Source organism: Amborella trichopoda, chromosome 2 (assembly GCF_054954075.1).
Source record: "Amborella trichopoda isolate Santa Cruz 75 chromosome 2, AtrichopodaSantaCruz75HAP2 v2.0, whole genome shotgun sequence".
Classification (NCBI taxonomy): Eukaryota; Viridiplantae; Streptophyta; class Magnoliopsida; order Amborellales; family Amborellaceae; genus Amborella; species Amborella trichopoda.
The window spans coordinates 17,248,083-17,273,501 of NC_142337.1; the positions used below are offsets into that span (position 1 = coordinate 17,248,083).

Below are 25,419 nucleotides of genomic sequence, written 5' to 3' on the forward strand. Positions count from 1 at the left end.
ATTTACAGTGATTATACAAGGCTAGAAATAGTTGTAAATGTTATGTAAAAAGATTGTAACTTATTCACTTAGCTTGGTATTTAGCAAGTGGCTTGTTGAAGTTATCCATTTTGCTTTGTTTTTTAGTTTAAAAATTTGCTCTTGTATTTGTATCCACTATCAGAGAGATACCTGAGAAGAAGTTACGACCAGTCGGCTTGAAAATTTGCTCTAGTATTTGTATCCACTATCAGATAAATTACTACCAGAAGATGGAGGAGCATGTATGGGAAAAAAAAAAAGGAGAGATATCACATAAGAAAAACAATGAAATTAGAAGAGAGGCACTTACTGTTCTTTGGGGACTTCACGGAAAAAATCGGAACTCAAGCAAAATGTTAAAGGGACGGAGCCCAGAATCCACATGCTTTGCTTGTGGTGTTAGATAATCTTTGTTTCGAAGGAGTTGAAGCTCTAGGAGAAGACATCGAACATTAGTCAAGAGATAGATGGTGGTTGGAAATCAGAATCTCTAGATGATAAGCTTGTTGTGGGAACATAAGTTTGGAAGCTTAGTATAGGAGATAGTGGCAGTTTCTAGGGAGATTCCAAAGTCCAGAAAAGGGCAAGGATTGGAGAATACAAGGCTCACGAAAAATTTTCCATTCCGAGGAAGAAGTTAGAAGATAAAAGGAGATGAAAGATAATAGAAGAAGAAAGACGAAGATAAAGGAAAAGAGAGAGGGACGCGATGTTTTGATAACTCGTCACCTCCAGCCATGCCCCTTTTATGGCAGGACAATAATGGCATGTGAGGCAGTGACTGGAATGCCACTGCATGCAAATTAAAAGACACTTTGGATTTTCAAGATTATTGATTTACCCTTGGAAAAATCGAAATGGGAAGGGTATGGTTTTGAATTTTTTGATAAAAAAGGAAAAGAAAGTGGGCGCTTATCTTATGCTCAAGATTAAGTCATCAATTTTGAAGGGTTCCCATCAGATGACTCTACGACATGGAAACATTTATTCAGCGATCAAGTGAATGCAACATAAAATAAAATATACATATAAAAAAAAAAGGATGAGAGATGAAGAAAGGATATCAATAAACCAGGAGCTTTATTTATAGTTTTGTTTGGTAAATTGAAACCCTTACAACTTAATCAAAAGAAAAAAGAAAAAAAAAACAGAAAAAAAAGAAGAGAAAAATAAGAATAGCTCCTTCACGGTAGGTGGCCCACATATCAATCTCGAATGCAGGTCATCTTAGAGATCTTGGCCACCTCCTGTTGAAATGAGGCTAAAATTCACCTGGCATGGTCAGCCTTACTTTCATGGTACCCAGCCATATACTGACAGTGATCAACTTCACAGCAGAGTTTGTTCACCAACTCTCGAAGATGGCTAACTTTGTCAGGATCAAGGTTCACCTTGCCCCTTGCTTTTAGGGCAGTATCAAGGGCCACCACTTTGATGCCATCAGAGGAGGATGAAGTTGGTCCAATAGTTGGTCGACAAACCTGGAGATTTGAAGGATGATTGCGGCCGGTCTCTATGAACATAGCAACCCAGGGGTTGGGGGTTGATCCTCTAACCACGTTCTTGTTTTCCATGATGGAGGAAGAAAGATCGGGTTTAAAGTGGCAGAAAACTGAAAATGAAAAGATGGATTACGAGAACTCATGGGTAAGATGAGTTCAATTTCATAACTGAGGAAGTTATTTATAGAGCATCAAGAAGAAGCTGAAGAGATAATTCCCTGAGGATGTAGATAATGATTTTTACGAAAAGGTGCGAGTTGATATAATATGAGATGATGAGTATCAACCCACTCATTAATCTAAACTCATAAGATGAAGGAGAGGATATTGAGGCATTGCATGAATGGCATGATGACCATAACAAACGAGATAAGTGATGTTGATAAGACCACCTAAATCACCGGACGTCACATGCTTTTGGGATTCTCGCTTGTAACGCTTGGGGTGGTTTTGTTGGGTGTATTTTTATTCATCATGCAAGACTAAATACACTTTGAGAGATACACCATTGAACCTGAGAGCATGACCATGAGATAAGTATTGAATGGACTCTAGATTGATATATCGGCAGGCGATGGATAAACTATACAAAACCAATGAATATGGTTCTTGAAGACATTGTTGACTATGTGGCATTTCAAAGCCTTAAAGCCAAGAGTCTTATGCTCAGTAGGAGTTAGAGAGAGACTGAATCTGGGTGCTTGGCGCACTTGGCCCAGATTTATATATCTCAAGTATTTAAGGCATTGAGTGTATACGTTTTGAGAGTGTGAACTCTCAGAGAGGTGTGAGGGTCACCTCCCAGTCAAGTTTATATTGATTAGAATGCCTCATAGTTGATGTGATAAGCCAGGGCTTGGAGAATTCAATTGAGAATAATACAACCCGAGTATTTAAAAGAGTATTCGTCCTGTATGGAATAGTCGGCTTATGAGACATGAGTCCGTATCCTGATACCAGACCGTTCTATGGTATGTGTACCCATAGTCGTATGGGAAAGCCACTATTCTATGGTATTATCTGACTTAGAAGAGCTAGTGCACATGTATTTTGAGATGACCCTTGTATTTGAATAGAAACATGTCCAACAGGCGTGCATCAGTAATCCATTGAACCCCCGGTGATGGGAAGCTCTGACTCAGCGACTTTGATGTGACCAATTATGTATCTATGTCATAGACTGTGGAGCATAGGTCCATTAGGTCAGCTTGAGACAACGGTGGAACGTCATTCGAGTTAGCCCAATAGAAGACTCCGACTAGTGTTATAAGTCTAGAGATCTCATTTACCTTTGGCCCAAATTAATCTAAAATTGATGAAAAAAGATTTTATATTGATGAGAAATTATTTAATAATATTGAGAAATCATTTAGAGAATTTTTGGAATTTTTTGAGAATTTTTTAGATTTTTTTAAACAATAAAAACATGATTTTCAAATTTATTTGACATAAATACTAAACAAAAACATCCTATGGGGATGCCACAAGGATCCCAAGTGGCCATAAGGATGCCACGTGGTACCCCCACCTCCCCACTCGTGGAGGACATCATGCTGACGTCATATCCATGTGGGGACCTATTTGTCATTAATTCTTTTGTTGGTATTATGTTATAAGATGTTATGTTGTTATTTAAAATGTTATATATTGTTATGACTTAAGTTTGATTTAAGCCACATGGGGTTTTTTTTTTTTTGGCTCATATGTGTCATTTTTAGCATGTGTGAAGTCATGGGATTTTGAAAATTAATTTAATTCATATTATTATCCACATAAGATTTCATAGTATGTGGGTATATCTTATGTGACACCACCTTATGGGCTTGACGCATGTGAAATTTTTGTGTTGTTAAAATCCTATTGATGGTGTCATAAGATATTTTATTCCCATGTGTAGATGTCCCATATTACATTTATGTCCATATCCTTGTCTTTTATTGACTCTCACATATTATTCAAAAACCATGGGCATAAGTGTAAACATGAATTTAGACTTAATAGGAAATAAAACATAGAGCTAAGGGCTTCAAGGTAAAATGACTATAAACCTAAGTTTTAAGGAGTGATGGGTGTCAAAAGCTCATCCATTGAGCTTAGTGATAAGATATAGATGAGTGACTTGGATAAAAGCCTCTCATGTACTATTGATCTAAGGCATCAAGGATCAAGATCACTTTATGATCTAAGTGTAAAAGTAACTTATGAGATCAATTATAGCCCAAACTTGAGTATTCATTTCAAGAGAGAGAGAGTGAGCCCTTGACAAAAAATGTAGTCACCTATGAGACTATATTCTTCCTTGAGCTTTCCTTTGAAACCCTTCCATGGAGTAGTTCCTCATTTATGTGATCATGCCCATACTATTGCTTCATTAAGGTATAGACTTTTCTTCTCATTTTTTTAATTCTTACCTCATTTTCATTATCAAAGCTTGCTGTAATTCTTAATTTACAGTAGCTTTCTTCATTTTTTGTCATGAAAACTTGATATTTGAAGTGTCTCAAAGCAATAGTGTAGTCCATACACATATTATGTGTGGACTAGCTTGTTTACTTCATGATATTGAGTAGTTTCAACTTGATTTTCTTGATCTTGTTTTGCTAAATTTTTATTAAGAATATACAACTGATGAGATATTTATTTCATCATATTTGAGCATAAGAAATAGTCCCTTGAGTTCTCTTTTTAATGTTGAAAAGTTTGTGCGGTCCCTTATTGACCACATCATGTAGTTTCATCATAACTTCTTTATTTTATGTAGTATCTCTCTCAAACTTTGAATGGTTACTTTGATACATGTCTCTATCATGATTCGATCCCTATTAAGTAAAATAAAAGTGATCATTTTCTTCCAATTAAATTGATCTCCTTAAGTTATTATTGTTACCCGTGCCTTAGACAATAGGATAAAATTAAGTCCTCAAAGGGCCCTTTCGTGGCCCAGGCACAAGGGATTCAAACCATGGTTTCCCCATGTATGTTTACATGTTAATTTAATGTATTTACCATTATTAAATGCATTCATGATTGGTTAAATTGAGTATATTGTGTGAATATTGAGATTGTTCTTTAATCTTGCAGTATGAGCTTTAATGCTATGCATGATTGTTTATGTGAATTGAAATCTTATCGAATTATTATGATCTAGTGTATGACGTGTATGAGACATTATGATATATGATAATGATGAAGCTGGAAGATGAAATTATCATATAATTTTGATGTAATGAGGAATTGCGAGTGTAAGTAATGTAATATGTTGTAGATGATAGTGGATGCAAAGACTAGAATAAATTTTCAAGCTGAAAAACAAGGCAAAATAAATACCTTCAACAAGCCACTTGCTAAAAATCTAGCTAAGTGAATAAGCTACAATCCTTTAAATAACAAATACAACCATTTCTAGCCTTGTATAACGACTGTAAATAAACTCAAATACCAAGCCCTTATGGGGCAATTACATATAAAGCAAGACTAGCTTATGAATTACACTTTCATAACACAAATTACAGAAACTGTCCCAAAGCTTAAATACATCATGCAACTAATCTAAACAAAATTTTAAGGAATAAAATCAACTAAACAGGGAATTAGAATGCCAAATTAAAATAGGGAAGTCATATTTAGAACCCCTTGTGTCAAGTCCACGCAATCGGGCCCTATAAGGACTTAATTTTGGCCCTTCAGATTGTACAAAAGTGGTTCAATCTCACAAGAGCGTCTAATCCAAATAGGAAGCAATTACACACCTTAAAATCACTTCTTAAGATCTGAATACACTGGCATTATCATCTAAAACATAATATAAAATGTTTGAATCGCATCAGAAAAAGAACAAGAGAGTTATAGCCAAACTACTCACATTGGTCCCTCGGACCATCAAAACAGTCTTGTATGAAAAGATTATGAACCCCATAGGTAAAAACGTGATGAAAAAGTTTTGAAAATTGAGTGACACTCTGAGACTAAATTATTTGATATATTAGAAGCAAAGTAAAAAATTGATACTATACATAATCATGGATTCTCATGCATATAAACTATAACCCATGAATGACCACAATATGAATAAGCAAGATAAAAAAGATGATCAAATGTGGATTCTAAGATCAATGAAACTTTTTTAAATTCAAAACTCTAGCAACTACAGATGCCAAGAATATGATCTTATGAGAAAATAAAATTCAATGGAGTTTACCTTGATAAATGCACACTATGGACTTAAGCATAAGAAAGGAAGACCACCATCAAGATCACCATTAATGGAACTTTAAAAGCTCTCTCTTCAATTTTCTCTCACAAAATTGAAGGAAGACGGAAGCAACAATTTTTCAAAATGGTTCAAGAGTTGAGATAGTTAGGGTTTGAGATCTCATAATGTGATTTTATAACATGGGTATAACCTTGGACTCAATCAACATCATTAATGCACTAATCCAAAGGCACATGAGAGGCTAATGTACCTAGCCACCCAACCCCATCCAACCACTAGGATGAAGGAATGGGATTTCATACCATTATCACTCACCCTAACCCTAAGTTATGCCACTTTATCATTTTGTCCTTGGCCTATGTTTTTATTCCAATTGTATCCAATATAGCCTTAGAAAAATACCCTTAGTTTTTTTAATAATGTATTAGAGTAGATAACCACAAAGGCTAAAGAGCAAATAAGTAATTGGCAAAGCTCACACATGTGGAGATATTCTACTTTATCAAAACCAATCACTTTGTACAACTAAAATTTCAAGCCAATCAATTTAAAGATAATATCCCCTTCACACATGTGTATAAAGTTATTTTTCAACTCAAGTTTGAAATTGCATTTTCTCTTTAATATCAAATAAATTAATTAATTAAACTTTACACATGCCATGCATGATCCATTGTGAGTTAATTAAGACATGTGAAAAAAAACGGGCCTTAATTTATAACATTATATAACAAAATATAAGAATATATAACAAGACACCATAACACAACCCACCTTATAAAACACGCAACCAAATGCCAATTTAGTCCCCCTCCTAGAGATTAACGCCCAATTAGGCGGTGATTCTAAAGTGAGGCATGGGGTGGCACGTGGCAGCCCTATGGCCACTCGGACGTCATATGGCACTATTGGGTCAGGACTAAAGAGGAATTTGAGTTAAACAATTTGAAAACCCTTATGTTTTTGGCAAATAAAATTTCAAAAAATTCTTTAAAATTCACAATAAATATTTAAAGTATTTTTGAAAAATTATTAGGCTTTTCTCATCATTATAAAATTGGACAAATGGTATAATGAGATCTCAGGCTAATAACTATAGATATCAGAGTACTCCATTGGGCTAGTCCCGAATGATATTCCGCCGAGTCTCAGATCGACCCAATGGACCTATGTTCCATAATCTAAAGCAGAAAAACATAATTAGTCATATCAGAGCCGTTGAACCAGAATTGTCGATCATTTGACTCTCAATGGAATACAGGTGTACCCCTGTATTATCTAACTTAATGATCATTATTATATATGATCTAACTTAATTACAAGGGTCCTCTCAAAGCACATGTGCATTGGCTCTTCAAACTCAAATAATGCATTTGGAAGAGTGGCTTCCCATACGAAATAAAAATGACATGTCATGCAATGGTCTCGTGTCAGGGTACGGGCTTATGTCACATAAATCTTGACCATTCCATACAGGGCGAATACTCAATAAGTATTCAGGTTCTATTTTTCTCGTTTGGATTCTCCAAGCCCTGGCCGATTGCAACTAAACATGAGGCTAACCTATAAAATCCTGACTAGGAGGTGACCCTCACACTCCTTGAGAAATTGCTTTCTCAACATGTGAACTCTCGATGCCTCATGCGTATTCGGGATAAAAGAATCTGGGCTCCATTTCGTAAGACGTCAGGATTTCAATCTCTCAATCGCTCCCACTGAATGAGAGACTACTGGAATTTAGGCCTTGATAGGTCATATTTTCAACATTCTCCCACTTGGACTTTTGAGACCTGAATTCATATATCTCTCTCTCTTATTATAATTCATAATAAATCAAATCATACATACTCATCCATGGATTTATCATTCACAAGCAATAGACAAAGTAATAACAACTATGTCAACTGCCTTAAACCCATCCCATGCACATGCCTCACAAAATCATTTGCCCCCAAGCCTTTAGTTAATGGATCTGTGTGCATAGCCTCAGATGGAATGTAACTAACTTCTACTTCACCAATTATTATCTCTTCTCTTACTCTATGATATTGAGCTTTAATATGCATTAACTTGCTGTGGAACCTTGGTTCAGCTGACACTGCTATTGCAGCTTGATTGTCACACATGATTCTAATAGTTCAATATTTTAGAGGGTTGAAGTTAAGATGATTCAAGAACTTCTTAATCCAAATGACTTCTAAAGTTGCAACACTTAAAGTCATATACTCGGCTTCCATGGTAAATAGAGCTACATTGTCTCTCTTCTTGGTGCTCCAAGAAATGGCACCACCCCCATAAAGAAATAGATAACTCGAAGTGGATCTCGAGGCATCCGGTCTCCTTGATAGTTGGAGTCTGTGTATCCTAAAACTTTAAGCTCACTCACATTGCTATATGTTAATCCATAATCAAATGTTCCTTTCAAATACAACATGATTCTTTTCACGGCTTTCCAATGTTCTAATCCAGGATCACTTTGGAATCGACCAATCAAGCTTTGAGCAAAAGCTAGATCGAATCTAATTCCCATGGTTAAATACATCAGTGATCCTACGACACTCCGATACAGGATCCTTTCCATCTCATTTCTCTTAAGATTTTTGTTTGGTTTCATATTGACATTTAATTTTCCTCTCATTTCCATAGGTGTATCTATAGGTTTGGATTCACTCATACCAATTCTCTCAAGAACTTTCTTGCAATATGTAAATTGAGATAATTGAATAATGCGAGCTGCTCTATCTCTTATAATATGAATCTCTAACACATACGAAGCCTCTCCCATATCTTTCATATCAAAATTACTTGATAGCATTGCTTTTGTGTCCCTTATATAGTCTAGGGTGCTACTAGCTATTAAAATGTCATCCACATATAAAGTCAAGAAAGTAATGCCAGTTCCACTGATCTTATGGCATACACAATGGTCATCCTCATTTGATTTGAATCCATATCTAATCAAGGTTTGGTGGAACTTGAGGAACCATCTTCTTGAAGCTTGTTTGAGACCATAAAGTGATTTGTTAAGTTTGTATATGAACTTTTCCTTTCTATTCACAACAAAACCCTCGAGTTGATTCATTTATATATCCTCTTCTATCATCATTTAAGAAGGCATTTTTCACATCCATTTGATGCAATTCTAAGTCATGGTAGGCTGCTATGGATATGATCATCCTAATTGAAGGCATTTTGGCAACAGGTGAATATGTGTCAAAATAATCTACCCCTTCCTTTTGAGTAAAATTTTTTGCTACACGTCTTGCTTTGTATTCTTCAATACGCCCTTCAGAGTTAAGTTTCTTTTTGAATATCCATTTACATCCAATGGATCTAAGGTTAGGTGGTAATCAGACTAACTTCTATACATGGTTCTTTATGATTGAATTTATCTCATCTTACATGGCTTCTTTCCATAACTTATGATCTGGACAAGACATAGCATGTAGGAAAGAATAAAGTTCATCATTGGGTTCTTCACTAATCCTCTCATAGTCCTCCCCAAGGTAAGTGAAAAAGGTAGGTGGTCTCCTTATTCTCTCACTTCACCTAAGTTGGATGGTTTCAATTTCTTTGTTAGGGTAAAGCTCATGGAAGTCTACTCTCTTTTGGATTGATTCTCTCTCAAGGAATTCATCTTCAATGAAATGGGCATCAAGGCTTTTAATCACATTACGATTCTGGAGGTTATAAAACCTAAATCCCTTCCCATGACTTGGGTATCCTATGAAAACATATTTTATGGTTTTGGGATGAAGTTTGAACTTATTTTGGGATAGTATGAGAACATGAGCTGAACATCCCCAAACCTTGAGGTGCTTTATTAAGGGTGGTCAGCCCATGAAGAGTTGGTAAGGAGTTGATTGAATTGCTTTGGTGGGAGTCCGATTAAGGACATATGTGGTGGTTAGAATTGCCTCCCTTAAAATTCTAATCCAAGATTAGCGGTACTCATCATGCTTCGCACCATCTCAACTGGGGTCCTATTCCTTCTCTCGGCAACCCCATTTTGTTCGAGTGAGTAAGGTATAGTGGTTTGGTGGACAATCCCATATTGGACACAAAGATCTTGAAAGGCTTGGGAGGTGTATTCCCCACCCCTATCTGATCTAAGGTTTTTTATGGTTCGACGTAGTTGGTTTTCAAATTCCGCTTTATATTGTTGGACTTTGGTTATGGCCTCACTTTTGTTTCTCATGAGATAGATGTGACCAAAACGGGAATGGTTATCAATGAATGTTACGAAGTACCTCATATGCCCCATAGTAGGCACACTTAGAGGTTCACACACATCTGAGTGGATTAGTTCTAAAAGACTAGAGACCCTTTCGACCTTTTGGTGGGACTTCTTTATCATCTTTCCTTTAAGGCAAGCCTCGCATCTATTATGAGAATCGATATTCATTTTATCAAGCAATCCTTCTTTCATCATAGTATGCATTCTAAATGGATTAATGTGACGTAACCTTAAATGCCATAAAGTAAAATTTTGTAAATCATCACCCAAGTATGCAAACTCCTTTTTCATTTTAATTTCATAAAGCCTTTGAACCAAGTGGGCTACAAAAACAAGGTCTCCATTAATAGAGTCATCATGCATATAGACCTTTTCCTCCTTGAACAAGAGCACAAACCAGACTTTACTTATCTCGGAAACTGAGATGAGATTCTTTCTCATCCCGGGTGCATAGAGGGCGTCCTTAAGCATGAGAGTCTCACCATTAGTGAGCTCCAACACAAAGTCTCATATTCTTAAGACTTTTTCCATTTGATTTCCACCCATATAAAGAATATGGGTATCGGGTTTGACATCATAAAACCTTCTAAAGCCCTTCATAGAATTTGTCACATGGATAGTAATCCTCGAGTCAAGAACCCACCCAACCGCCTCCTCATTGGCAATCAAAGTCTCAAGGACCACACAAACTATCTCTTTCCTTGGTCCTCCGTCGGTATTAGCTTAAGGCTTATAAGTATTGGGCTTAGGAGCAAAATGAGGGTTTTGTGGAGGAGGAGGATACCTACAAAACTTTTGAGTATGCATGTATTTCTTGCATCTAAAGCATTGCACTTTCGAATAATCTTGGCTTGAGGGTCAAATCGACCTCCCACCTACCATCATGGGTGTGGGTGGTGGTTTAGGCCTAAAAGGCATGGGGCTAGCAAGGTTTGGTGGGTAGGCATGGGTTTTAGGAAGGTAAGGGCTAAATGGATAAGGGGAGTAGGATTTTCCCTTTCCATTTGCCTTTTCCTTTTCTTTTCATGATTTTAGCATTATCACTCCCACTCACACCCACATTATATGTATTCACCATAGAAGAGTTAGGATGAGAAGAAGAGATAGGAGTAATGAGTAAGGGAGTAGAAAAAGATGAAGGTTGGTGATATTTTAACATATGGACCATAGAAGATGGTCCATCTATTGCCATCATTCTTTGCTCTTTCCCTTCCATGAAAAATACAATCTCCTCCACTGTTGTAGGCGCATATTTGGCCATCAAATTGGCCACAAAGATCTCCCATGAGGGTGAGATCGTAAGCACAAACATCATCTTTTGTGTCACCTCATCATATGAGTGACCGGCTCTCTCATTCTCTCTTATACAACTCTTGAACTCTCTTAGATGATTACCCACTTTGATGTGATCATCCATTTTACTACACATCAGATTCTTCATTCTAATAATCCTTTGAGCTTCATTCGGTGTGTCGTATTTCTTTTTCATGCTCTCCATAATATCTTTGACACATACGGAATTCTCATACTCCTTAACAAAGGAATCACTCTTGATTGCGAAAATAATATTCATGGTACTTTGGTTTTTGTTATGCTATGTCTCATATACATCTTTAACAACTTGAAGACCATTGATTGCTAGCGGATTAGGTGGTCTAGAAGTCAATAATGGCAATAGACCATCTTAATGAAACATGTAACCAATTTTCCTTCTCCATTCGGAGAAGTTGGTTCCATTGAACCTCTCGTCCTTAAGCAATTTAGTGAGTATCGAACGAGCTGCTATGGGTTCCTATTTGGCACTTTATAATCCCTCTAAAGTTGCTAAAAGAAGTCGTAATTGAGCTTAGCTCTGATACCAATTGATAGTGGATACAAAGACTAGATCAAATTTCCATGCCAAAAAACAAGGCAAAATAAACATCTTCAATAAGCCACTTGCTAAAAACCTAGCTAAGTGAATAAGCTACAATCATTTAAATAACAAATACAACTGTTTTTAGTCTTGTATAACCACGATAAATAAACGCAAATATCAACCCCTTATGGGGCAATTACATATAAAGCAAGACTAGCTTATGAATTACACTTTCATAGTACAAATTACATAAATTGTCCCAAAGCTTAAATACATCATGCAACTAATCTAAAAAAATGCTAAGGAATAAAATCAACTAAACAGGGAATTATAATGCCAAATTAAAATAGGGAAACTATGTTTCGAACCCCTTGTGTTGGAGACACGCAATCGGGCTATATAAGGACTTAATTTTGTCACTTCAGATTGTACAAAAATGGTTTAATCTCATAAGAGTGCCTAATCCAAATGGGAAGCAATTACACACCTTAAAATCACTTCTTAAGCTCTCAACATACTAGCATTATCATCTAAAACAGAATGCAAGAGGTTTGAATCGAATCGGATAAAGAACAAGAGAGTTAAAGGTAAACTACACTCATGAAGCACCACACCACTCTACGAATAAGCATAATAAAAAAGATGATCAAATAGGGATTCTAAGATCAATGAAAATTTTCTAAATTCAAAACTCCAGCAACTATAGATCTCAAGAATATGATCTTATGCAAAAAAAAAATTCAATAGAGTTTACCTTGATAAATGCACACTATGGACTTAAGCATAAGAAAGGAGGACCACCATCAAGATCACCATTAATGAAACTTTAAAATCTCTCTCTCTTCAATTTTCTCTCACAAAATCTTAGAAGAAAGATGGAAGCAACAATTTTCTAAAATGGTTCAAGAGTTGAGATAGTTAGGGTTTGAGATCTCATGATGTGCTTTTATAACATGGTTGTAACCTTGGACTCAATCAACACCCTTGATGCACTAATCCAAAAGCACATGAGAGACTAATGTACCTAGCCACTCAATTCCATCTAACTACTAGGATGAAGGGTTGGGATTTCACATCATTATCAGTCGCCCTAACCCTAAGTTATGCCACTTTACCATTTTGTCATTGGCTTAAGTTTTTGTTCCAATTGTATCAAATATGGCCTTACAAAAATACGTTTAGTTTTTTTAATAATGTATTAAAGTAGATAACCACAAAGGCTAAAGAGCAAATAAGTAATTGGTAAAGCTCACACATGTGGAGACATTCTACTTTATCAAAGCCAATCACTTTGTAGATCTAAAATTTCAAATCAATCAATGTTAAGATAATATCCCCTTCACACAAGTGTGTTAAGATATTTTTCAACTCAATTTTGAAAATGTATTTTCTCTTTGATATCAAATAAATTAATTAATTAAACTTCACACATGTCATACATGACCCATGTGTGAGTTAATTAAGACATGTGATAAAAAGAGGCCTTAATTTATAACATTATATAACAAAATATAACAAGACACCATAACACAACTCCTTATAAAACAAGCAACCAAATGCCAATCTAGTCCCCCACCTAGAGATCAGTGCTCAGCTGGGTGGTGATCTTAGAGTGAGGCGTGGCGCGGCACGTGGCAGCTCTATGGCCACTCGGACGCCACATAGCACTACCAGGTCAAGACTATGGTAGAATTTGAGTCAAACAATTTGAAAACCCTCATTTTTTTAGCCAATAAAATTTTGAATTTTTTTTTTAAGTTACAATAAATATTTAAAGTATTTTTGAGAAATTATTAGGTTTTTCTCATCATTATAAAATCGGACAAAAGGTATAGTGAGATCCAGACTGATAACTGTAGGTATCGGAGTACTCCATTGGGCTAGTCTCTGATAATATTTCGTCGAGTCTCAGATCGACCCAATGGATATATGTTCCACTGTATAAAGCAGTGACACATAATTGGCCATAGTAAAGTCGTTGAGCTAGAACTTTCGATCATTTGGTTCTCAATGGATTACAAGTGTACCATTGTGGGTTATGATCTAACTCAATTACAAGGGTCCTCTCAAAGCACATGTACACTGGCTCTTCCAAACTCGGATAATGCATTTGGAAGAGTGGCTTCCTATACAAAATGAAAATGCATATGCCATGCAATAGTCTTGTGTCCGGATACGAACTTATGTCCCATAAGTCTTAACCATTCCATACAGGGCGAATACTCAATGAGTACTCAGGTTCTATTTTTCTCGTTTAGATCCAAACCTTGGCCGATTGCAACTAAACATGAGGCTAACCTATAATTCCTGACTAGGAGGTGACCCTCATACCTCCTTGAGAAATTGCTTTCTCAATACGTGAACTCTCGATTCCTCATGCGTACTCAAGGTAAAAGAATTTGGGTTTTATTTTGCACGATGCCAAGATTTCAATCTCTCAATCGCTCCCACTGAATGCGAGACTACTGGAATTTAGGCATTGATAGGCCAAATTTCCAACAGTACAGATGTACATTGTGAATATTTGAATATTGTATTGAGTTTAATTGTATTTTTGAGTAAGGGATTTTTAAGGGACCGATTAGGGTTGAATTTTATTATTCAAATGTGTATAAACCATGTTTGTAGGTTGGAATATAAGTATTATGGTTTTGTATTGAGATACTCATGCATTTAAACCCTTGAGTTTTTATACAATGGAATGCTTTTTTAAAAAGATTACATTTCTAGCCCATCGGTCTTATACCACCATCAGATATAGGCTCCTGATATGATATACAAGCTATGATATGTCTAGAACTCGCCATAAGAAGACCTCAATATGCCTTGAGAGTCCTAGTCATCGATCAACCCATATATGTCCTGGCTAATGACCAATGATAGCGGGAGCTATCAAACCATCTCAATGCATGATAGACCATGGGATACATATACTCCCAAGGCCATATACGTCTCTCTACATGATATCGAAAGATTTTGATGTGGGCGATACATTTCCCAATCTATCGCTCGTCAAATATGTGCATCTTAGTCGATAACAAAAAATATATCAAGTCATCTCAAATTCGAGATAGACTTTGGGATGCATATACTCCCAAGACTATGATACGCCTCTCCACATGATATCAAAGGAGTTTGATGTGGCACACTATACTTTCCAATCCTTATCAATCACATATGTGCATTATTGCTGACGATCGATTATAAGAGAACATCAAGTCATCTCAATTTAAGACAAGCTCTGGGATACATATATCTCGGGGCCAATACACACCACATGATATCGAAAGAGTTTGATGTGGTATGATACATCTTTTGAATCCGTCTTCTGCCAAGAATAAAATATTTAATAAATGGATTATAAAACATCACCATAGGATATCATAATGAGGTATATCCTTGTAGATATATTCAATGGGGCCTCATATGCCATTAGCCCAAAATTCACACAAATTAGACATCATTCGGAGTTGGCTTAACCCATCGTCTGAATTCATCGATTGTCAAGATATGCCTTCCAACAACCACAAACTTGATGTTTTGAAGATTGGTCCTAAACTTTTGGAAAATCATATTTGAGGCATCATATCTCTCATCTTAAGTTTCACATCATTTGGAGTTAGTTTAACCCATCATCCTTATTCATTGCCACCCATATTCTTATGCATCTCCTACTAAAAAATAGCCAAGATAACCCCCAATGAATGTTGGCAGTTGTCCATTCAAATTCAAACATCATATAAGATTATGACCCAGCAAGAACATGGCAAGTGCTATCAAATTCGAACAAAAATACATACTTATGGTTTTGAGCCAAATCGTGATAAATAAACGTAGAAGGTCAATAATTTGGATATCCTTGATGAATATTCATGCTTATCAGCTCATAAAGTCCATATAAACTCTACTTCTCAATGCAAAGGGGAGAGGACAAAATTGATACGCACCCCTTCTTCCATTTTGTGCGTGATAGAGAGAGAGACAAGAGTTAAGTATATTTATTCACCATCGGTTAAGGAGTAAGCCATCGATATCACCTTTTTTTAGATCTGTGTAGCAGAAATCTAATTGAGAGAAAAGTTGTTGATTCAAACTCGATTAAAGCCTCAACTCGAGAAGGAACAGACAGTGGACAATACCCCTATATAGCCAAGTATGCAGGCATCATACACCTATGGTATTGATTTTTTTTTCATTCTTCTATATGTATCATTTTAGAGTTGTGATATGTAAGCTCCAAGGCTTGAATCAAGGGTATATAAACTGTAACAGGGATTCAAGTCCCTGAAATTCCTCAATACCCATAATATGAAACGTAAGAGCGAATTTGACCCGTGTTAGTCCTCTGGTTATTCCTCTAACTTGTCATGATATCTTTAAAATATATTTCCCTAACACATTTCCAGAGCAACCAGACATTCATTAAATTAGTCGCTAAATTAGTCACGCCCCCTAAATTATAACAAAACAAATTTCACAAACTAGATCTTTTCCAGTTCCCTTTTTTTTAGGAGATGACCAGTTTAGGGTTGATCGGTGGTCCAACTGTTTGGACCGGCCAGTCGGGTCTGTTTCCGAAAATCTGATGCACCTAAGAAGATGACTAATCATGAATAACAATCTACTACGAAAGCATGACCAAATCCTATGGAGGCCATATATAACCCTACTCAGTTTGCTTGTCAAGGGAAGTTGTAAACACCTTCTAAAGTTGTAATATGTAGGCTTTAAGACTTGAATCAGGGTATTCGATCAGGGTATTCGATCTTGCTTACAAGTTATTGATGTAAATTGTAACAGAGATTTAAATCCTTAAGTCCTTGAAATTCTTCAGTACTCAGAATATATATATATATATATATATATATATATATAAAAAAAAACCTTGTTGTTTGCACTGAAATATAAAATCGAATTTAACCTTGTTGTTTGCATGATATGAGTTCTTCCTCTAACTTGGAGTCATGATATCTTAAAAATACTTTCCCTCACATTTTCAAAGTGACTAGACGGTATTAAATTGGTCGCACCCCTAAAATTATAACAAAACAAATTTCACAAACTAGATGTCTTTTCCGGCTCCCATTTTTAAGAGACCGACCAGTTTAGGGTTGATCAGGACAGGCTAGTCGGGTCTGTTCCCAAAAATCTGATGCACCCTAAGAATATTGATTAGTCACTAAGCAAGTATGACCAAATCCTGTGGAAGCCATATATAACTCTACTCATTGTGCTCGAGGGGAAGTTGTAAACACATTCTCAGTCAAAAGCAAATAACAGAAAGGATTAATACTGAAAGTTTTCATAGGTGATCCCAAGTACTTCCGATCGTGCATTGGCACATGTTCCCCCATGCAATGTCCTGCATCCATGACTTGCATTTTAAAAATCTTCATCTCAAAGAAGCAGCCTAATTGCTTAGGAATGGACCCAAATTATAACGAACTGCCCATCAGGAAAATAAAAGAAATGAATACTACCTGCTGAATAGAGGTTTGCACAACAAAAAGCAATTGTAACAACTGTATTGTACAAAAACTATATAACAAAACAAAACAAAATTAAACAGAAGACAAACCAGCAGGAAGCTGGCTGAAGAAAAAAGTGCTGTCGACAGTTCTCAGAGCCATCATTGATTAAACAATCAAAAAATGGGCTGTAACAAATATTTATTTTCCAGTGAAGTGTGGGAGAAAGGGATTGATGTCTATAGTGCTGTACAGTCCATTGGGTAGCAGCCAAGAACCCGGATGAATGTTGCAAATTCCTGCAACCCACAACAGCATTGTGAGCTTGCTGAGATTGGCTTGCTTTTGCTACATAAAACTATCAATAGAAAATAACTCAAGACTAATATCATTCCAAACAGATGCTGCAATGATATGGAACTTTACAATCACCACAAAGTTGCAGCAAAGCCATTTCATTTTGTGTGTGTGTGTCTGTGTGCGCGTGAGAGAGAGAGAGAGAGAGAGAGAGAGAGTATAATAGCTCCTACAGATCTCATATAGAAAATGACTTATCTAGCATTGTCCTAACCAAGGGGTTTACTAGATGAAACGCTGAGTATATCAGAATTGTTAAACATCCAGCTGAATAGAAAAAGAAATCGTGTACTGTAAAAAGTTAGTTTATAGGGTAATAATATTTCTCCCATTGTCAAGATATCTTTAGCATAATCTCAGGCACTCAAACGAAGGACTCCCCAAGACAACAGCAAATTTGACAAGCCTACTCAGAGAAGCATCATTCCCACACAAGTGAATTACAATCCCCAATGGACAACAAAGTGCAATGTCAAATGAAACCAGGGACTACAGCATTTAATGGAACCGCACCTTTTCCTAGAGATCCTAGTTATAGTTAAAAACTATTCTTTCTGAACCAGTAGCATGACACTATCAAAAAGAGTAATAATTAACAAACTGCCATAAGTCTACAAAACAGTGATCTACATTGAACAGATCTAATCACATTCACAAAGAGACTTCCTACAAGAGTGTTCAGGTAGTTAATAGATCTTGTTGATTACGTAGAACTTGATCCTATGCCCCTAAAAGGAAAAATATCCCCATGAAACACAACAAACACTTGAAGGTTCCTTCAATCGCATACCCACATCAAGCCACCCAAACCAGGCTGGCACAAGGTTGCCAAAGAGATCCCTTACAGTTCAGCAGCCACCACAAGATGGACGTCGCTACACATTAAAGGTCCAGAGGTCACAATTACACTAAGATTGTTCCCCAGTCCTTCATTTGGTATGAACTCATAGGTGCACAGAAATCCTCTCACTAATGGCCATTCACAGAGGGAACATCCCATTCGAACCTATGGAGAATCCCCACTCCTCCTCTGCTGCCACCACATCCCCACTGCTCACAAGAGAGAGAAAAGGAATAGGAAAGAAGATGACAAAAAGAAAAGGAGAAAAAAAAAACAAAAAGGAACACCATCTTAGGAAAAAAAAATGGTATTTAATCTTGTCTAGCAGAAATAGGAACTTAACCTCGATGGTAACCCTGTCGATTCAAAAGCTTGATTCTCAAACATGCTTTGTTAGAAACTTCAAATGGTAGCTACTTCCATCAATCACTGTTTCTCACCTCATTATTGCCATGGTCAGATTTGGTACCTGATTTAAGAGCTATCTGTTTTAGATGTCAACAATCACTCATTTTCTTCCTTGGTTCTACATTGGCATTCATCAGCACCATACCACTGTGATGATTGTAGCTTTCAAGCATGTCATACTATGGAGATCCCTTATCTAAATCTCATTAGACACCCATAAACAAAAATCTATGGTTTGATCCGTAGTTTCTGGAATTTCCCAAATTGGTAGTGATCTAGCGTCCCATGCCCCGGAGTGGGATCTTGCATGATCCTGCTCCCATATGGGGGAAAGACGATCACAATCACAATCCTATGGGATCGGTCTATATAATTCACAACTATGTTAGATCATTTATAGGAAAACAAATTTTAAATGTATACTGATCAAAGGAGAAAGTCGTTTGTGCATGTCAAACCACAAAGAATGGAAGTATTGATGAAATCCTTGTATGGTATATTTTTTCAAATGTTAAAAATGCAGCGAAATGTGGATATAACTGCTGATAGTGAGCAGTTAACTGATGCTAGTAACAATGTCGATTCAAGCTCTGATGATGGGGATGACTCTATGGCTTGACACCAGCTGAACGCTGCTGATGTTACTGGCTCTAAACAGGCCGAGGATTCCAGTGATCTTCCTCTTAACGTTGATGATGGTGATGAACAGCTGGGGGATCAATACAATGATGCTATGGTTCAAACTCAGCCAGAGGTTTTCGATGTTATTGACTGTGATAGGTCAAAGGTTGCTGCTGATATGGCTGCGCTACTGTTTCTATTTGGCGGTGGCCGTCGACGGAAGGATCTTATATATATATATATATATATATATATATATATATATATATATATATATATATATATATGTATATATATATATATATATTGTTGAGAGTGAGGGCATTGATACGGGGCATAGCTCTCGCCATATGCAACAACATGTTGCTGATGATGGGATGTATAAAGCCAAACTTCGTTCCAACGTAACAACTCCTTCAATATCTCTTGGAGGAAGGAAAGCGACCTCTCATAAGGTACAACGTTCTTCTCAGGGTACTCCACTGGTTCGCAAAGGTAAGCCCCCTTCTGGAAAGCCCTCTATTTCCTAGTCTATATATGTCAGTTGTATCATGGAATGTCCGTGGCCTTCAGGGCTATGGCAGAGTTTCGGATATTGGAGTCCTTAAAAATCAGAATAATGTGGGGTTATTATTTCTTTTAGAAACGAAATTGGGTTTTTTCTTGGTCTAATAATCAGATTCGTAGAAGATGTGCTAGAAGGAGATTGGATCATGCTTTGGCAAACACAAATTGGGTGCTGGCATACCAAGAATCTAAAGTAGAGTTGCTTCCAAAGGGTAATTTTGATCATTGTCCTTTGCTGGTATCGATATCAAATTTGGGCCAAGTCGGGCCAAACCCTTTAAATACTTCTCGACCTTGGAAAAGACTATAGATTTTATTGATGTTATTTCAGCATCTTGGCAAGGTATGGTAGGGGGCACACCTATGTTCCGCTTTGTTACAAAGTTGAAAAGATTAAGGAGGGATTTGCCTGTTTGGATCAAGGAAGTTATGTAAGTCATTCTATCTCAGTAGTTCGACAGCAACTATCCTCTATACATGATAATATGTGCAGTGACCCTTCAAATGAAAACTTAATGATAGAGGATAAGGAATGTACTAGAAGACTGCAATAGTTATTGGGCCATAAAGAGAATATTTGGAGACAAAAGTCCAGGAAAAATTGGTTAAAGGACAGGGATTCTAATACAAGGTTTTTTCATTTATATAATGTGATCAAAAGGATAAGTGATCATATTGTCTACCTCAAGGATTAAAATGGAAATTTATTGGTTTTGGAAACAGATATTGATGTTCATGTGATTGGGTTCGATGCTAGTATGACTGAACAGTATTTCCGACCATCTTTGCTTAGCACTGATCAGCAAGAGAAGCTGGTTGAGGATGTCTATTTGGAGGAAATAAAGGATCGCATCTGGGGGATGAAATGTGAGATTGCTTCGGGCCCTGATGGTTTTACCATCGAATTTTATAAATTTCGGTGGGAGGTGCTCAAGAAGGATTTATTTCTCGCTCTCAATGACTTCTTTAAGAAAGGTAAATTTCTCAAACAAATCAATTCTACCTTTATCTCTCTTATTCCTAAAGTAAATACCCCTACGGTTATGAAAGACTTTTGCCCAATTTTTAGTTATGAAAGACTTTTGCCCAATTGGTTTATGCAATGTCTTGTATAAATTTATAAGAAAAATCATTTCTAACCACTTACGGGTAGTACTCAATGACTTGATTGATCCGAGACAAGCTACTTTCTTGAAAGGTAGACTTATTACAGATAACATCCTCATGGCAAATGAACTCATATCTATATGCAACAAAAACACTAATCAGCCTAAAATGTGTTTGCAACTAGACTTGTGTAGTGCTTATGATAGAGTATCTTGGTCATTTGTTACTGCACGTATGAAGGCTTTGGGATTTCTGGATATGTTTATTTCATGGTTAGGCTATGCATATCTACACCTTCCTTCTCTGTATTGCATAATGGATCTCCTAAGGGGTATTTTAAGGGGAAAAGAGGCCTTAGACAAGGAGATCCCCTATCTCGTTATCTCTTTTTGTTGGTGATGGACTTTTTGAGTAGGCAGTTGGATTTTGTGAATGAGCAAGGTATGATTCCTAGAGCTTTTCCTTCAGGTTGTGATTATGAAGTATAACATTTGTTTTATGCTGATGATGCTATGATTTCTGTGATGCTTCTATTACTACTGTTGTTGCTTTTAAATCAGTTCTCTCCAGTTTTGAAGCAACACTACAGGTTAGAGCGTTAATATTGTCAAAAGCAAAGCCTTTTATGGGGTCTCATAGGGAAACAAATCATTGATTATGAGGGAGTTAGGGTTTGGTGAAGGCCTTCTCCCAATACGTTATCTGGGGTTGCCTTATTTCATGGCCATTTGAAACATAGTCAATGCCATAGCTTGGTGGGTAAAATTATTGGAAGGATAGGCTCTTGGCAAACTTTAACCCTATCTTATGAAGGGCGTCTTCAGTTGTTGAAATCAGTTTTATGTGCTTCATCAATATTCTGGATTCTATCATTTATTTTACCAAAACGAACTTGTAATATGATTGAACGATTGCAGTGGAATTTTCTATAAGCAGGGGTGGCTAAAAAGAAGGGGGTGCATCTTGTCAAATGGACAACAATTTGTTTACCTCAAGCTGAGGGGGGCCTAGGAGTGCGTGGTATAGGGGATTTAATATTGCAGGGATGATGAAGTTGGCTTGGAGAATTTTGGCAGACCATTCATTTCTAATCGCTCGATTCTTTAACCATCGTTATTTCAGGAGTTCTTCCATATGGGAGACTAAATATAAAAGACTCATCTTATGCTTGGAAGGGTATTCAACTTGGATTATCTCATTTGAAATATAATGTTTGGTGGGTAATTGGAGATGGTAGGCTCGTGGATTTCTAGGCAGACCCATGGTTATCAGAAATTCAATACGGGATTCTTATGGTTTGAATGTTCATCAAGATCTTGAGATTGCAATGCCAAGTGTTTCTGATTATATTAGAGGTTCTCCTCAGTCTTGGGTATTACCGCCACCTACATTAGGAAGTTTGACTCAGATATGGAGGGAGGTTGGAAGTTCTATCATTCCGACACAACCACATAGGGATTTTCTGGTATGGATTCATTCAGCAAGTGGTTTGAGGCTTGGGAGTTTATTGGAAAAAAGGTACCTCTCAGCCGATCTTCAGAACCTTGTGGTCATCAAAATGCCACCCCAGAGCAAAATGGTTCTCTTGGTTGACTCTTCACGATCGGCTACCCACTATAACTCTATTGCAGAAGCGTGGGATAGCCATGGCTCCTCATGTTTGTCCTTTTTGTAAAAATAGTGATGATAATCCCTGTCATCTTTTGTTCCTTTGTGATTTCTTGCAGGCTATATGGAGATCTCTTGCATGGTGTTGCGGTAAGCGCTTTATTTCTGGTTCTTCTATTCATGTGATGCTGAGAAGTTGGTTATCTTTCATATTCAAATCTAATGGATTATTCAATATCTGGTCTTCTTTGTCTTTCACAACTATTTGGTTTTTATGGGTGGAGTGTAATCGGAGAAGCTTCCAGCCTAGACTACTCAAGAGGGAACAATTGCTTCAAGGGAACAATTGCTTCAACAAATCATTTGTCATGTTTACTTTTCCAAAAAAAAATCATATCTCATGTTCGGGAGTTAGCTAATGCTAAATCCTAGACATTTCATATGTCAAAAAAAGCGACTATTGACAACTTAAAGATTAATTGGCATCAACAGAAAGATCAGTGTCATATCCCGGTAGCGTGGTCACTTCCTAGCCATAATCATTTCAAGCTTAACATTGATGGGGCTTCCTTGCATAATCCAGGACGAGCAGGTGGGGGTGGTGTTATTAGCGATTGTGATGATGGTTTTATTGCAGCTTTTTCCAAACCTTTTGGGACCACTTCTAACAATTATGCAGAGTTCTCTACTCTTCAAGAAGGATTAATTCTAGCTTTTCAGTTGAAGTGTTTCCCTCTTCAGATTGAAAGTGACTCAGCATTGCTTGTTAATGTTATTCATGAACGTTGTCGGTCTCCTTGGAAAATATTTACAATTGCGGCAATTTGTACACAACGGCTTTTAAATCATGGGGGTCAATCACCCATATTTTTTGCGAGGGCAACATGGTGGCTGATAATCTTGCAAAAAGCGCCACAGCTTGTTTACAAGCCACTGTTTGGTGTTCTTGTCCGCCGAACTGTATTTCCCTTGCTTGACTTCATAATTTGTCACAGGTGCCTTGTTCTAGGGTTGTTAAACAATGAGCTGCATTCTTTTTACTTTATAATATTAATTAAAAACAGGTAGGGGGCCTTCTCCCCCACTGACTTTCCAAAAAAAAAAAATGTTTATATCCAGATCAATTTGAAAAGGACAAAAGGATAGACTTAAATGCCATGTTTCATAATTTCACTAATGATGGATGGGGGGTCCAAGTTTAGCAACCATGGATGAAAAGTCCTCTCACTTATCTCTCTTTATTTATTTTCTTTCTGTCTATGCTTTAGTTTCCTTTTTAATTTACAAGGAAGGGATAGAAGAAAAAAGGACAGAGCCTAGTATAACTTAAATCTATTTATATCTTTTCTCAAAATTTACAATATTTTGATCAAGCAAATACCTTTGATAATATTATTACATAGGACTTTTTTATGATAAGATAGTAAATAAATCAGTTTTGAAATTTACTTTAAAAAAGCATAATTGTAAGAAAATAAAATATATAATGTTCATTGTGTATCCAAATGTAACTTACTAAAATTGTGTGTACGTGCACTTTTACAATTTTCATAATTTTTTAATGTTTATTGTAAGAGCACTCAAATGACGTCCAAATTAGGAAGCTTCTTCCTAACAATGATCCCTCACTCCTACACCTGCTTCCAACAACTATGATTTGATCGTTGTACCTCAATGAAAGTGGGAAAGCATGATCATTGGTCAATATTGGTTCAGAATGTTTTGACTACCTTCATTGGATCATCCATGTGCCACTCCTAGACAACTCATTAGTTTCAATTTTAAATCAAGTCAGTTCCCTTCCAAGATGCATGCATATTTTATGGCCGGTGGAAAGAGACATATTACCTAGCGAACAAACCATTGACATGTTTCAGATGACTTTGCCTATGGGATGCCTAATAGTGTTGAAATTAGCCAAGTCCCGCGTAGTTCATGGGAGGGCAGGAATGTCAAAAATTATGCAAAAGCAAAATATCAAATGGGCAGCCATAGTTCATAGGACAGTGTACATTGATGGAGAATATAATAATGAGATATGTGACACTTGATATATATCTGGGATAACCCAAGATTCTCTCCAACAACAATTTCATAATTTTGATGAATTCTATGATAAAGATGAAGCAACATGAATTTGCAGTAGTAAGGGCTTTTTGCTCTTGCGAAGCCTTCTCAAACTTGTGCTTTCAAATATGCACTCGTTTAAGAGGGCTTTTTGCTGCTGCAAGCAGTCTCAAACAAGAGCTCAACAGGTGAAGCAAAGCTCTTGTTTGAGAGGGCATCGCTTCACTTGCTAAGAACTCTCAAACAAGAGCTTTGCATAACATAAAAGCAAAAGTGGAAGAGGGCTCTTTGTTGCTGTGAAGCCCTGCCAATAGTTTGACCTAGGAAAGCCCTCTAGAGTGCAATCCTTGATGTCTTCATGGCAGAGCAAGTGATGAGAAGGCATCCCGTCAAAGCACAAGTTTGAGAGGGCTTCGCAGTGTTACTCTAAAGCCCAGATGCAAAACCTCAAACATAAACTGGAAAGGTGAAAGATGACTAGCATGCTGTCACTAAACAGTAAAGCTACTAAAGGGGAAAATGACATCATTATAATTGTAGGTTT

At 36.8% G+C, this 25,419-nt stretch overlaps 1 protein-coding gene across 2 annotated transcripts in view; it reads right to left on the reverse strand.

Moving 5' to 3' along the window:
- Positions 1–17,021: 17,021 nt before the first annotated feature.
- The window catches only part of ADT1 (arogenate dehydratase 1), a 40,801-nt gene continuing 32,403 nt past the window's right edge, over positions 17,022–25,419 (reverse strand). The window contains exon 11 of one of the 2 annotated variants that reach the window (XM_020674428.2): positions 17,022–17,193. In XM_020674428.2, the coding sequence (XP_020530087.1) occupies positions 17,134–17,193 (60 nt within the window). In that variant the 3' untranslated portion in view covers positions 17,022–17,133. Of the gene's footprint in view, positions 17,194–17,286; positions 17,599–25,419 lie in introns of those variants that run through there. The other variant, XM_011629310.3, reaches the window with a different exon arrangement.